The 15165-nt window shown below is 39.5% G+C and overlaps 2 protein-coding genes across 2 annotated transcripts in view; both read right to left on the bottom strand.

Annotated features, from left to right (window-relative positions):
- The window catches only part of LOC114566405 (LIM domain kinase 1), a 9488-nt gene extending 32 nt beyond the window's left edge, over positions 1–9456 (bottom strand). The window contains exons 1-15 of the mRNA XM_028594834.1: positions 9125–9456; positions 6356–6494; positions 5621–5730; positions 5290–5463; positions 5028–5133; positions 4674–4945; positions 4412–4595; positions 4201–4287; positions 3778–3909; positions 3612–3671; positions 3461–3526; positions 2571–2757; positions 1930–1985; positions 1590–1747; positions 1–1132 (exon numbers count right to left, since the gene is read on the bottom strand). The exon at positions 1–1132 is cut by the window's left edge and continues 32 nt beyond it. Coding sequence (XP_028450635.1) covers positions 532–1132; positions 1590–1747; positions 1930–1985; positions 2571–2757; positions 3461–3526; positions 3612–3671; positions 3778–3909; positions 4201–4287; positions 4412–4595; positions 4674–4945; positions 5028–5133; positions 5290–5463; positions 5621–5730; positions 6356–6494; positions 9125–9168 — 2376 coding nt within the window. The 5' untranslated portion in view covers positions 9169–9456 and the 3' untranslated portion in view covers positions 1–531. The remainder of the gene's footprint in view (positions 1133–1589; positions 1748–1929; positions 1986–2570; positions 2758–3460; positions 3527–3611; positions 3672–3777; positions 3910–4200; positions 4288–4411; positions 4596–4673; positions 4946–5027; positions 5134–5289; positions 5464–5620; positions 5731–6355; positions 6495–9124) is intronic.
- Positions 9457–10545: 1089 nt separating this feature from the next.
- elnb (elastin b) overlaps positions 10546–15165 on the bottom strand; it is a 29457-nt gene continuing 24837 nt past the window's right edge. Inside the window, exons 43-48 of the mRNA XM_028595960.1 lie at positions 14655–14711; positions 14365–14448; positions 14149–14199; positions 13834–13857; positions 13383–13448; positions 10546–12197 (exon numbers count right to left, since the gene is read on the bottom strand). Coding sequence (XP_028451761.1) covers positions 12154–12197; positions 13383–13448; positions 13834–13857; positions 14149–14199; positions 14365–14448; positions 14655–14711 — 326 coding nt within the window. The 3' untranslated portion in view covers positions 10546–12153. The remainder of the gene's footprint in view (positions 12198–13382; positions 13449–13833; positions 13858–14148; positions 14200–14364; positions 14449–14654; positions 14712–15165) is intronic.

The following is a 15165-nucleotide window of genomic DNA, read 5'->3' as shown; positions in this document are numbered from 1 at the left end:
TACCCTATATCATCATTCTATCACCACTTTTAAAAACAATGTCGCAATTACCTAATTTGTCCACCAGAGTGCACTGACAATCTGTGGAATTTAAGGAATCCTTATCAAAATGTTTTTCTGTTATCTGCTTATGTTAATAAATAAATACCAGCCAATATAGCCTTTATATAGACTGCTATTGGATTAATATTGAACTCTAAAATGTCAATATGGGTATCAACTAAATCCAGTATTGGCCGGGCTCTTGTTGAAACCATATAAATACTGGTTCAGAGAACAATATGAAGCAAATGTAATTTGCTAGGCAGTTGTCATCAAGTAACATACACGTCTTAACTGCTTTTCATGTAATTTAATTTCTATATGCCTCTGCAGCAGGTTCTTCATGCATTAGTCCTCCACATACAGCTATATGATTCTTTCTCTTCTCTCCCAGTTGTTTTAAAAACGCACAAAGGTCTTTTTAAAGTGTTTTATCCTTTGAAGCTGTGCTTTGTAGATGTACCCTGTCTTGGCCATCAGATGAAGCAGTCAGAGAAAACAGCTGTCCTCCGTAGATATGTCCCACAGCGCTCTGCATGTCCTTCTGGGCCTGTTAGAAGGGCCTAGCAGTGAGTTGTTGACCTGGAGCGGTTGTGAGGGCTCGTCCTGGGCTTTTGGTTGTCCTGAGAGGTTATTGCGTTCATAGGTTTCAGACCCATTCTCGCCTGAGTCTGTGCTCGTAGACCTGCAAAACGTCTGGCTCTTGTCTTGTGAGTGGTCCTTACATTCTCTGCTTGAACAGGAGTGGCCATGCTCAGTGCTGTCATGTGTGTGTTGCTCTCTGTCCGAATGGCTATCAGGTGTGCTATACTGGTTTTGGCTCTGAGTGAGGTCATTAGGCTTGATGTAGTTATTTGCATTTTCCAAATGTTGCTCGGGGTTGGGGCTCTGTCTTTGTGGCTGTGATGAATTGTGGGTTTGTTGATTGTGAGAATCAAGGGTCTTGTCCTGGTTGTGAGAGTGGTTTAGGTGGTTGTGATTCTGCCAGAAGGCTCTGCTGACCTGCTCTAACTCCGAGAGCAGAGGCAGACTGATGTCCAGGTGCATCAGCAGGTTCTCCAGCCACTCCCCCAGCTTTAAAAAGGAAGGACTGAAAGACAAAGAGTTGTGGTTATGAGAGGTTGGAGGACCTTACATGCTCTACTGCAGTAGTGCATTGATTACATTTAATAGGCTATTCTGCACTGTATTAGTTTAGTGTGTTTGTGTTATGCATTGCTAGTAGAATACAATGTTTTTGTACTTTATGTTGGCTCATATCAGTGGCTCATATGTTGTTTAACAATTTCCTTTACAACATTAGAGTACCACAGCACTATCCCTCTAATGAAGTGCCTATTAGTTAAATTTTAATTAGCAGTGACACTAGTGGCGGCCTATGGTTGTTCTGTTGACTGGAACAGAACTAAAATGTAATGAATAATTAAATTGTGTTTCAAAACAAAATTTTAAACAGAGGTACTTATCTCGATTTTTTGAACATCTAGCTCATACTTTGCTTTATAGGAAATTAGGTCTGCAGTTGTGTTAGATTTGTGCAGTCATACCGTTTATCAGCGTCCGTTTCACAGCAGAGGACACCCAGCGGCAAGAAGGCCGAGGGGCACTGTGGAGGGTGGTACTGCTGCAGGAAACCGGCTACATTCAGCCCAAAATCATTCGACCGGGGAAGGTAGTCAGGGTCAGCATTCACTCTACCTATTATCTTAAGAGAGACAGAGATAGATACATATTTTAAAATTGATAAAATGTTTGATTGATAAAAAAAGTATGGATAATAGAGGTTTGTTTCTTTGACATTTACACAAGATTTGAACACAGGAGTTCTGATTTTTCAGTCAACACCACTTCATATTTTTAGGAATATTTCTGCCCAGAAGTTCTTACCTCACATATCATGATACCAAAGGAAAATATGTCCACCCGTTCATCATAGCTTTTCCCTAAGAGGTGCAGAGGAAAGATTGGAAAATGTGAACCACATCTTTACTGTCTCATACTGACCGATGATGGAGATGTAGAGATCCTGTGTTCAGTGTATTCATATTGGACCTGCTATTATTACCTTGGAGTAATATCAGGTCTCCCACACAGTTTCCCCATTTTTTTTGCATATTTTAACAGAGTGCATTTATGGTGTCAAGAGCCAAGTTGAGATTAGTCAATACTGTTTAGACACCTCACGTAGAGTATTCATATCCGTGTCACCAGCATAGTTGAGAAAATCATTATCAGCAAACTGTCATTCACTCACAATTAAAAATGATAGCAACATTTATTGTGCAAATGCAAGTATTAATCCAATATGAATCTTCACACCTCTGCTGTGAGGTCTCACATGACTGCCAAAGTCCTTTACTCATAATCATAAATATTGTGCCAATGCCAGTTGTACATCTATTTATCTCCACTACAGACCTCAGTTATGGGCTCATAGAGATAAACACTCTGTCAAATTGGGTTTAGGGCTTTGATTTAGAGATTAGCAATCCCCTTCTATAACTGAACCTGGAACCTTCTGCACTCACCATGGATCATTTCAGGAGCCATCCAGTAGGGGTTTCCTACCACGGTGTAGCGCTTCCTCCGGTCAGGCCTGCGGAGCTCTGGCAGTGTCCCCTTCACTGGCCTTTCCAGAGAGGATGTTCTGCTCTGATGTCTGTCCTCTGTCACTAGCCTGGCTAGTCCAAAATCTGCCACCACCACAGACTGGTTCTAAACAAGGAGAGAGAGAGAGAGAGAGAGAGAGAGAGAGAGAGAGAGAGAGAGAGAGAGAGAGAGAGAGAGAGAGAGAGAGAGATTTTAAGAATGTTTATGTTGGTCTGTTTTTGTTTAAAAGAGTAGCAGAAGTATGTAGCATTTGTGTTTCTCAAAATACAGATCACATTTCCCATAAACCTTAGGCAGGCAAGGCAAGGCAGCTTTATTTGTATAGCACATTTCAGCAACAGGGCAATTCAAAGTGCTTTACATAAAACATTAAAGAGCAGTTAGAAGACAATTAAAAACATCAATAAACAAATTAAAAACATTATAAACAAATTAAAAACAGCTGTTCTACTAGCTTCTTTGGCAGCCTTCAAGTCAATCATGTATGTAAGAAGGATAAGTTAACATTAAGTTAAAACTATACAGTTAGAAGAGATTGATATTTTTTGGTTTTATAATTTTAAAAAACTTACACAATTTAAAAAAAAAAATTGTATTACTTATTTACTTTGTCACATATAGGTTTAATAGTTAGAAAATAGACAAAAACAAATTAACAAACTATAAATCAGTTTTTTCAGGTTACATAATTGATTTTTTTGCTAGATAACTACCTGTTTTGTACACTGGTCGTAGTTAAACAGATCAGCTAAAGCTCAGATCTAAAGCTAACCCTAGTGTGATGTGTGTGATGGAAACACTTGTTTACCTCTCTGACCAGGCAGTTGTGTGAGTTTAGATCTCGGTGGATGACATTCATGGAGTGTAGATAGGCCTTAGAAGGAGATATGTAATATACATAAGGGAAAGTTGGTACTAGATTATAGAATTATTTTGGATATTAACCTTGAAAGACTTACCATTCCAGCTGCAATGTCTTTGGCATAACTCACTCTTAATCTCCAGGGAAAGTCATTGTCCTACAACAACAACAACAACAACAACATCAACAACATTATGACCAACATAGTGTATCTGTGTAAACTGACAGTCCTCACAGAAAAAAAAAAAAAAAAATGAACTTACCATTTTTATGATGGTCTCTCGGAGAGTTCCTCCCTGGATGTATTCAGAGACAAAGTTTATTCGTTTGTCTTTATAAAATAGTCCAATGAACTTTAGGACATTGGGATGGTCCAGACAGCGCATCACCTTCACCTGTACAAATTGAAAAAAAATGTAGTTAAACAATGTCATTATAGCAACATGAAATAAGCTCATAGGTATGATAGTGACCTCAAAACTATCTTGATGATGTAAGATTGGTTTAAAATTGTGCTAGGGAACTCTTCTTGTTAAACATTTCTTCCCAACTAAAAACCTAAAGTGGACTTAGTGGAGGGCGCCCAACTTCCTTAACTTGTTAACTTGTTATCCCTTTGGTAGTCACCGAAATAAAGCGATCACCAGCTGTGTTGGTAAATATGAGTGTGCTGTGTGAGAACTTACTTCCTTTAAGAAAGTCTTCTGTGTCTCTTCATCAAAACGTATCAACTCTTTCATCACCATCACCTCCCCTGTCTCCTGATGCGTTACCTTGACAGCAAGAGGTTAAAAATCGATCTTACAAAGAACTGTTAACTAGGTTTACTGTCATTTAAAATGTTTTGAAAAAGTCACCCATATAAGGGACAAATGAATGGAAAAATGACTGCGGTACCTTGACAGCCTGTCCATAGAAGCCCTTGCCAAGCACTTCTCCATGGATAAGGTCTGAAGGTCTGAAGATGCGATGGGTCCGAACTCCAGGGTCCACACGAAGAGACTCTGAGCGAACCATGTCTCTCCTTAAAAGTGACAGCGCTCCGGAGGACAGAGGACACTTGTCTATACTACAGCTGCGCCTGAGAAAGAAAAGAAAGACTCAAACAGAGAGAAAGAGGGGGATAATGAATCAAAGTAAGCCGAGAGTCAGCACTTACAGGATGTGTCTGGATCGCATTCCTGTGGTTCCTTGGTGCTGAGGCGGTGAGAGGCTCAACCTGATTGGTTCATCTGTCCCCTCCCCTGGACTTGGCTCTTCCACCAGACTCGGAAGTTTGTGGGTTGAAGAAAGTTTGTCGCGGACACAAGGGTCAGGACAGCTGATGTTGTCCTGGGGATTGTTTGAGCGAAGGAGGTCTTCAGGAGACTGCGGGTTGTGTTCAATTGTCAGCTGCAATGGTCTCTTTGTGTCCTGGATCACAAAGTTAATCTAGGAAAGGAGATGATGTTGACCTTGGGTGACATATTTGTTTTTTGTCTTGCTTGTTATTAGTGGGTGGTATGAGGCCTACCTCTTCTGGGGAAATGTTGTGGACAGGGATGCCGTTGACCTCCAGTACTCGGTCTCCAGTGTGGATAGAGGACAGCAGGTCAGGGTTGAGGGCAGCGGAGTCTAACCTGGGGGAGAAAGACAATGAGTGAACGGGTGCAGGAAAGGTGGGTTAAGACAAAAAATCAGCCGAGGTTGTTGGATCAGTTTTTGGGTTAAGTTGGAGTTTAGCTCTAACTAAATTGCAAAATTCACATTTGGTCATGTCTTAGATTCAGACTCACCTTGTCACGGTGACAAGTGGGCCTTTTTCTTGGCTGAAGTCAGTGGCTACTGTCAGGCCTCGTTGGCCACCTGCATGGGGAGGGAGAGACACCAGCGCCACCATGTGGCGACTCTTGGTGAGTTGAGAAGCTGACCTCACAGCTGATATTTCACCCTGACAGAAACAATGGCCACTGCAAAATAGACAAATGAAAAGATAGAATAAAGATCTCTAATCAGAATATCATAAATCTTTTCATCTATGATAAGAATTAAATTATAAATTTTTCCACATGCAGCAAATTAAGAAAATAACTTAGCTAATTTCTTTCCTTTCAGCTTCAAACTTACCAGTATAGTTTTGTGCGTTCGATTAGCGTGTAGGTGTCTCCATCTCCAATGACCATTTCACAGCTCATACAAGTGAAGCATTCAGGGTGGTACTTCTGCGCTCCAGCAACCTGTCAATACAGGGAGGCAGTGTGCTAAAAAACAATGTTTTTTACAAGATGATGTTTGGTGCCAAATGCCGTTCTTTCTGTTTTGAGTTCTTTCTGTGCATTCCTGCATCAAGGCATTGTAGTTTCAGGATGTTGTCAAAGGATATCCTCTGGTTTGAGTGTAGAAGAGAAAAATAATTTACTTTCATACCAGGAGGAAACTAAGAGACAGGAAGGCTTTGAATGTGTGAATAGTTGGTGTATCATGCTGAGATTCTGTATTTCTTGTTGCGATATGTGACCCTGCAGAGATTATTGCCATACTTATGTCTGTGAAACGTAGGTAAGGTACATATTTGATATTTACACATTGATATACACAACATAGACCATGATCCTAACAATAGTAATATGTGTGTGTGTCTGTGTCTGTGTGTGTGTGTGTGTGTGTGTGTGTGTGTGTGTGTGCGTGTACGTGACGAGAAACAGTGTCTTCAAAAGTTTTCATTTGATAATTTTTTGATGATTGCTGGGGTTGACCTTACATATGTTTTATGTTGTTTATGTCATTCTGTCGATTGTTTGGAGCATTTTTGGTATAAGTCAAGGTTATAAAGATTCTTATTTTCAGGGATTATCATGTTACCATAATCAGTCCTGTTGCGATGGTCTCTTTGCAGCCGTGGCAGTGTTCTCCATAACGGGCCCAGTAGTGCTTCTTACAGTAGAGCTGTCCCTCTCTTTCATAGTACCAGTTAGACAGGATGCAGCCACATTCACAACACCTAGAGAAAAGTGGGAATCAGGGAAAGAGAGAGAGAGAGAAAGAGAGAGAGAGAGAAAGAGAGAGAGAGAGAGAGAGAGAGTAGCATGGCAAAACAAAAGGAAATGCAGATTTAGAGATGTAAGACGATAGATACTTCAGAGGTGTGTTCCAGCAAAGTAACGTGAGCCTCATCGGTGATGGAACACATGAGACTTGCGAGGAAAGTCGACCTGTGAGATCGTCACACGCTAGGATCAGGTACAACACTTCCAGGTCAGTCGGACCATAAGTTATCGTCTTCAGTGTAGCTTCTTTTGTTTAACACGCAGTGGTTTTCTATGTCACTGATACCCATCTCCTTTCCTCTTTTGACTTCTTTGTCCCTGCTTGTGTTGAATGACATTGTTATGATTGCATTAGTCACAAAGTTGAGGTTGAGACATCAAGCTGCTGATGTTTGTCCAGCACACGCCTGGAAGAAAATACACTTATCTTCGCTGCAGGCCAAGGATGTTGTTGAAATGGTGCATTATAGATGTTGAATTGCTGATGTCACCGTGACAGAGAGCACATTCAGCCAGATGCCGAACTAATATAGCTTCTTACAAAAGGGCTACTCATGTACGGTCACTGGTTGGTCACATGTGTTTCCCATTTAGAGATTGCAAAACAGAGCTACACAAAGTGAAAACATTTTAACAGTTTCGTTCCTAAAATGCACTGCAGCATGTACTTTCAATCCCTTAAAATTTGCAAACAGAAACTTTCCAGTGGCATCCTGGCTTAAACTGAATGACGAATAATACCTGTGTACAACAAAAACCTGCTTCCTTATCTCTTTAACACTACAACCGGAGTGGGAGGGGACTTCCTGGACAGAGTTTCCTCTCTCCCAACCTCAACTGTAAATGCCATGCTGTTCTTAAACATGGAGAAAGAAAAGCTTGCCTTATTGAGAATAAAGTCATGGGGAGTTTCCTTCAAAGTAAGAGATACTCAGTGACAGCATTTCACTGTGATCAATTATATTATTTTATTTTATTAAAAGCTTTTGTGGAAAATATCAGTCTTAAATCTTGTAACACAACTTAAAGTGGCAATAAGCATGATCCTACTTCTACTACTGACTTTGGTAGTATCTAATCAGTAATTGCTGTGGTTTTGTATTGTGCTTGCCAGAGGCCACTTTAGTGTCACAAGTGTGACAACTACACCCAGTTGTTCTCTTTCTTCTCTTTATTCCAATGAAACCGTTGTTGCTTTTGTTGGTAATGTAAAACACATTATCCTGGTAGAACATGTAAATACTGTAATAAACTGGGAATAGGATCACTTTTTATCAAACTATCTTGTTTGTTAATAGAGAGTGGCAGTATGGTCATCTATGGTTGTAATCTGATATATACCATAGCTGTGAAATTGAACTTAAGGTTCACTTTAGATCATATTCATTGGGACTTGAGTAAAGTAATACCAGTTACTCACAGGAATATTTAGTCCTAACAGATACTATGTTGGATGGGGATACAGTGCACTGGGAAGTACTGTTAGAGATCTGTTAGACCTGCTTCTCATTTAGAGGAAATAATTAAGTAATAAAACCATCAGCCGCAGGTTTATTGTTTGACATTTTTGACCTTCTGTCTTTGTTATTGTGCAGCTGGCAACGGATGTGGAACCTCCCAACATCACATCTGTGATTCCAGCTAAACATCTGGTTGTGAGAAAACTTGGACATTTATCCTATTTCCTACTGCAACCCATACATTTCTCTCCTTCTCCACCTGAAAGTATTCCCCTGGTCTGGCTTGCGCTGCATCTTACTCTTATCTTTAGCCACTCATAAAATCTCCTCTCTATTCTAAGAGATGTTCCCGTGTCACTAAAAGTGGACACACCAGCAGCACCTGGTGTACATAAAACAAACATATTATGATGTCAGGACATGAGCGTAGGTCAAATCATGGCAGATGTGTGTCTTGCTCATGCCCAGAGTGTTTAAAGGTTAGAGGGCCCTTTCTCGATCCAGGGCCCGGGACGACTGACCCAGTGCCCTGGGTCAAATCTGAAGAATCTGATGACGTATTCTCCTGCCATGGTTTCCTTCCTGTTCTGTCTGTGTCGCACTGCTGGATTTCCTTTAAATAACAGTACTTCTTAAAAGGAAACATTTGTTTTTGATCTAATTGTATTGAGTTTGGTGGTACAGGGATATTGTCTCAAAGGTGCTATGCATGCAGTATGATGTATGCATCTTTTAATATAGACCTGAGGAAGAGTAGTTGTTGATGGGGTAGAACAAACAGATCCCCAAACGAACAAAAACGTAAAGTTTAGTTATGGATTGTACTGTAATCTGCTTGGATAACTGGCAAGGCAATAACTTTGCCTGTTATTGTTATGGCATTATAAACTACTCATACACATACTTATAGTTAAAGTTAAGCTAGACAGAATATCAAAAGCACAGGTTACTCGTGTGTCTGTTTGTCACAGCAGAGTTGTGTTTGAGGAAGCATCGCAGAAGTTGAGCAACAATTTGCTTAGATTCTCTTTCTCTCGCTTTCCCTCACTCTTTTTTACTCTTTCTCTTCTTTCTCCCCCTTGCACAGTACACATTGTACAAATTAACGACTAAGCTGCTCTTACCGTCCTTTCATTCCTCTCCGAAACCTCTGGTCCCGTCGTGACATTGTGTCCTGTCAGTTCACCGATAGACAACTGTCACTCAGAAACAATCCACCCAGTTAAGAAAGGAGCATTTTAGTTGCATCTGTTCATGAGTGGATCCTCCATTCAGCTGTGACCGGCAGAAGGCGTTGTCTGTTTTTTGTTTTTTCTCTCTCTCTCGCTCTCTCTCTCTCTCTCTCTCTCTCTCTCTCTCTTCATGCACTCAGAGGCTTCCTTTGCATATGAGCTCCCTCTCTAATGTGCAGAGTAGCTGTATGAGAAAAAAACTCTTCCCTGCTGACACCAGCTGGCCAGTCTCCCTGGCTACCGAGTTCTGCTCCACCGTCTCTCTCCTGTTACCTCCAGTATGTAGACCTCTGCAAGATACAGTTACGCTCCTCTGCAGAGTCCACAGATTTTGGAGCTACATGGGTGTCTATATGAGTGGAGATAAGTGGGGTGTGAGGGGTATGAGAAGGTCAGTGAGTCTGGGTGTTTTAAAATGAGCTCTGTTCCCATCAGCGCAGACATAATCACTTTATGAATGCTCCAATTACTACACTGTCCGGATCCTACAGTAAAGCACTCTATTCATCACGCACAACAAACAAAGAGGGGGAATTTAGTTAAATTAGAGAAGTAGTAGATGAAAAAACATTGCTACTATTCAGTATAAAGTGTATATACCCTCAGATGAGTGCAGCTCTGCTGCTGTTTATTTGGTTACAGTAGTACATTTTCTATAATTAGTCCAGCCACATTTATATCTTGAGACTGTAATTCATACTATTGAAGTGCCATTTTCGGAGAAACTCTTTTTCATTGAACAGGGCCGGTCTTTCAAACTTAAAAGACAGAAACAGTGTGTGTGTGTGTGTGTGTGTGTGTGTGTATTTGCAGAGTTGCTTCTATCACCGAACTGACAAATTGATTTAAAGAAATGGTCTGCTGTTTTATGTCTTCTTTGGTTTAGTCTCCATCCCTGGTTATTTTACACTCATTGCTCATAGTACTTATTAATCAAGTCTTTGCTTGTACCTCTGCTGTAGACTACAGACAGTAATGCGTATAGTTGTGAACTGTACAGTAATAAGCTGTAGTGTGTACTATGTACTGAGTCTCGATATGAGTCACCATGAAGACAACACTTGACTGCTGCTCTAACTTTTATAGTCTGCCCAGGCCATAGTTCGTTGTTTCCCTTTTTATCTTTTCAGCCTAACTTGTGGTTATCACACTACCACAACACATTAACATGTTAAAACCAACAGCTGCCTCTGAATGTGCAGCTTCCTTCTTTTACCTTGTTCCAAAAACCCTTCAGACTGTTTCACCTTTTGTGCATGTGCAACATTGTCTAATTATTCTAGCTGCTTTAAAATAACAACCTGAAACAACTGTCGTTGGTAATTTGTTTATTTCAGAGAGCATCGTCTGAACGTGTACAAAAGTGCATAATTTTCTTCATAGGCCGCATAAAAAAACGCAGATTAAAAACACATGTTGAGCTACATGATAGAGACACAAGCTCAAATGCAAGATGAGATTCAATTACACTTTTTATCCAAATGACATCACAGACTACATTGTGATTTAGCACAATGCAGAAAACAAAGCACTTATATAAACCATAGTAGGACACACGTTTAAAAACTGTTAAAATACACAAAGAAAATAACTCAAACATTTAATATTGAATTCGTAAAATGAGACTAAATAGATAAAGCACTCAGCTTTTTCTGCTTTTTGTCAGCATAATTTAAAAAGACTAGCAAACGTGAACAATTTCCCAACAGTGTTAAGAGAGGTACTCCAAAAAATAAAAACACAGTAATCAATTCTCCTAAGATGCCATTTAAATGCATTATCACATATTCTCATCATATTACCTCACATTTGGTTTAATTGCTTACCTCAACAGCAAATGTAAAAGCCACATCTAAGCCACATGATAATATAACAAATGAATCCTTGTAGTAATGAAAAAATATGCATGTTAACCAAAAGTTTACACTAATCCCAATCAGTTTTCTGTGTGCATCTATAAAACGTTGCCTTTAATGTTGTGCATGGAGTGGAAGAATCTCACGAGTGTTAACAGATGTGTTGATACTGCTGAGGCCTGAGCACAGTTAAAACGAACACGGACTGCTTTTCAGAGATCAGATAATGACCAGTCAAAACACAACACTACAAAAAAAAATCCACTTAGTCCCTTTTGTTCACAGTTCCCCCCAAAATAGCAGCCGTTTCTTTGTCTGTACAGATTATCCAAGTGCTTGCACTTTGATGTAAAAGCTAAAAACAATGAATTAACACATTACACAAACAAAACCAACACTATCCAGTCTAACTGGATAAAAGTATGGCCTTGGCCTTGAATTGAAAGAAAAACACAACATTGTGTCAGCATGCAGACAGGTCTGAAGGAGCTGCCCTGAGGGTGTCCTTGGTATCAGTCTTCACCCAGAGGATTCATGGTGATACTTGCAAAGGAACACAAATGATGTTCAACAACAATAAACAAAAACTGTATTATAGTACAACTTGGCCTCAGAATTTCAGAAGACATCTTGATCTTTTATTTCAGTGGTTCTCAGCCTGGTAGTTGGGATCCTAAGAGGGTCACAAGGTGATTCATAGGGGAAGAAATTTATGTTTAAAGAAATGCATCCCAATACAGGCTTGTGCTGTTTCTTGTGTAATGGTGAACATTTAAAATTGTTTTGAAGTCAAATCGCTGAATTATCCAGAAAACAACATAAGGACACAAATCTTACCACTCCGCATAGCAGCCTGCAACAGAGGCATCGCCTTGTTTTTAGGAATCACAACCCAAACATGCTGAGAACCAATACTCTTTTTGAAAGAGACCCTTATCTAGGATAATGAAAATTGTAACATGTGGAATGTGTTGAAGCTTTAGCTTCTATGGCAGGTGAGACATCTGGGATCATGCAATAGCGCCACTGTTGTGTTAATGAGGTCACATCCTGTCTTTTGGTCTCTCACTTCCTCCTTCGGCCACAGTATTTACCCTGACAGCCAGCGCCTAAGTAGCAGAACAGAGAAAATTATTCTTCACTTGGCCTATAATATACATACTGTTTAGGTAAAAACAACACTGAAAAACATGTCGTCACACTTCATACTAACAAGCATTACAGTCAGAAGTGCATCCCAGTGTCTCAGTTAGAAGGGGCAGTTTTTCATTTACTACACAGCCACATAGTTCCTGTAATTGTGGGTGGCAATTCTTAAACATGCCAAATTCTCTGAAAACCTGAACCAGACTTTTTTTTTAAGAGAAAAGGGTGTAAATTCTACTAGAGGCTGCTCCAAAAAGCTTTGTTTGTCAATGTGTTTAAGCTAATGCTTGCTCTTGAGGGAATTACTGTAATTGTTGGGGCTTTGTAAATTATAGAGTGTGGTCTAGACCTACTCTATCTGTAAAGTGTCTCGAGATAACTCTGTTATGATTTGATACTATAAATAAAATTGAATTGAATTGAATTGAATTGATAAGTGTCAGAAGAAACAACCACAACGTATGAAACGTTTCTTTAAACTAAAAAGAAGAAGACTTATTATTTTTATTTTATTTATTTATTTATTTGACAGGGACATTGCACAACAAATGTGTTGCACAGACCAGAGATAGCTACAAGCTAATTTTCATCTGTAGTCCCTGGGCAGAGGCAAAGTTAACTTAGTGAGTGCTCAGTTACACTTAAAGTCTAAGAACTCAGGATGATGTGTCCTGGAATGAGTTTGAATGATAACAAGACATTTTTAGTTCACTCACAAAAATTCCAGTACAATGTTTTATGTATCTGTATAGATCTAGTCTATATCCTTGACGTTCCACTTCCACCGGATGCATGTATTTTCCATTTTCTTCTTTCTTTGTGTTGGAATTTTAAATTCGGTGGATTTATGAGGACTATTGTTGACTGCTCATCAGATCCTCGCAGGGTAAATTGAGACAGCTAGCTACTATTTGTCCAATCTTTTCTCTCGCACGACTATTTTGCAGCGGCTCTGAACGGAGTTTAGCGCCCATGACAATTCGGATTGGTTTAAAGAAATGCCATTAAACCAGAGCCCGTTTTCCTCCCATCCCCGAATGCTATGGGGAGTAGCCAGACTCTCCATCAGCACGCTTTGGAGGAAGGTCTGGCATAGCAAGACTAGTATTGATCCAACTGTAAAACATTACAATGTGTATGATTTTTACCTCTGTAGCCTCCAGCTCCCAGAAAGGCCTGCATGGCTGCATATTTGGCTGCCTTCTGTGCCTTGGCTAAAGGATATAAAAGTAAAGTTATTCTGCAGACATATACAGGCTCTCTGAAATTATATCTAGCACTACAGATTATATTATACTTAATATTTCAAAAAACTGTTTTCAAAATGAACATCCTTTTTTTATTTTATTTTGTTAACAATAAAAGTACGAGACATCAGAAATGCAGATGTTCAATTTTCTCTCTTTTGTGTTAAAAAAAGCCTCTAAACTGACATCAAAAAGATACTTTAAGAAACAAGGAAAGAATGTGTGATTGTCTTAATCTAGATTCATATGTGTCAGTGTGTATATCTATGTGTTAGTGCTGGACATATGTGTGTTAAGAGACTGAAGCTAATTAGAGCGTGCTTATCCCAGAGGATACAGTGAGTTTTCTTACATTTTTGCCCGGCCCCTGTGTATCCTAGAGAACAATAACAGGAAAGACAGAGTCGTAATGAACAATTGATAATCTTTACAATGGTCTCATTTGTTATCTCAGCAATGACTTAAATGAAAATATGCCAAAACAAATTTTCACTGTGCAAGGCCTGACATGATGATAAAAGCATTTTCTGTTGTTACTTTGTGGTAGGTTTTGGGTATCTACTAGGTTTTACAATATTTACTGCTTGTGGTTTTAAATCTTTACAAAGAATATGCTGAGTGTCAAAATGAGAGCAAGTTTAAGTGTGACAAAGAGCTTCTGTCCTACCTGGATAGCTTCCACCAGCCACCCCACCATAACCAGGGCCAACACCCCCTGCTGGAACAGTGGACACATTACAGTCTGCATCACTTACACAATGCACTTTTCTGGATAGACTGGTCTCCCAGGAGGCAGGCAAGGTATTCACTGTGCAGTGGTTTCATTGAATGCATTTGTTATATTATTGTTCTATATTGTATCAGTGCTTCACTTAAAACCAACCTGGTAAGCCGCCTGCACCTCCTCCTACTCCCTGACCTGTTCCTGCAGGACCTCCTGCCCCTCCTGTTCCTCCTGCTGCACTACCTGGAAAGGCAAGCGAGTAGAGAGAAATCTTTACGAGTTTAGTTTTTTGTTTGACAGACTTGTATCACACTTTGAAACCTTTTACAAAGACAACACCAGGCACATTAGAGAAGAGTATGAAGTCATGTTTGTACAGTTTGTGCTCTGCCACACCTAAAGGTACTCATTTTGTACTCACTATTTTCCATTATAAACAAGAAACTTACCTAAGCTTCCAAAAATACCTCCTGTTCCTGCACCAGGAAGTCCTCCTACTCCACCACCTGATGAACACGGATGGGGTTGAAGTAAATTAGATACATTAGATACATACATACACTATACATAAATGGCAGATAACATAATGGATATGTATCAGAGTAAATTATTGAATTACCACAGAATCAATAGGAAAACAAAGCAACAGATAAATGAACATGAAACAAACATCAGTTTATAATGCGGATGAGACTTACATTTGAAGATAAGATTTGTTCATATAATATAATATGGAAATGTCATAATTGTTTTATTTCTTTGTTCAGTATGGTAAATATTAGGGCTTGGACGATATGCTTTTGTCCCATATCCCGTATAAAAAGAAAATATTTAGGTGAATCATTGGTAAAAAAAAAATAAAAATATCGATTCTAGGGAAAATAATCAATTTTAAAAATCATTGCAAATAAAATCATGATGTATATGATTTTCGATTACCCCCCACCCCTAATGTTCAGT

The sequence above is a fragment of the Perca flavescens genome, chromosome 13, assembly GCF_004354835.1.
Source record: "Perca flavescens isolate YP-PL-M2 chromosome 13, PFLA_1.0, whole genome shotgun sequence".
NCBI lineage: Eukaryota > Metazoa > Chordata > Actinopteri > Perciformes > Percidae > Perca > Perca flavescens.
Note: the sequence above shows the minus strand (reverse complement) of the source record. Positions and strands in the feature narration are given on the sequence as shown.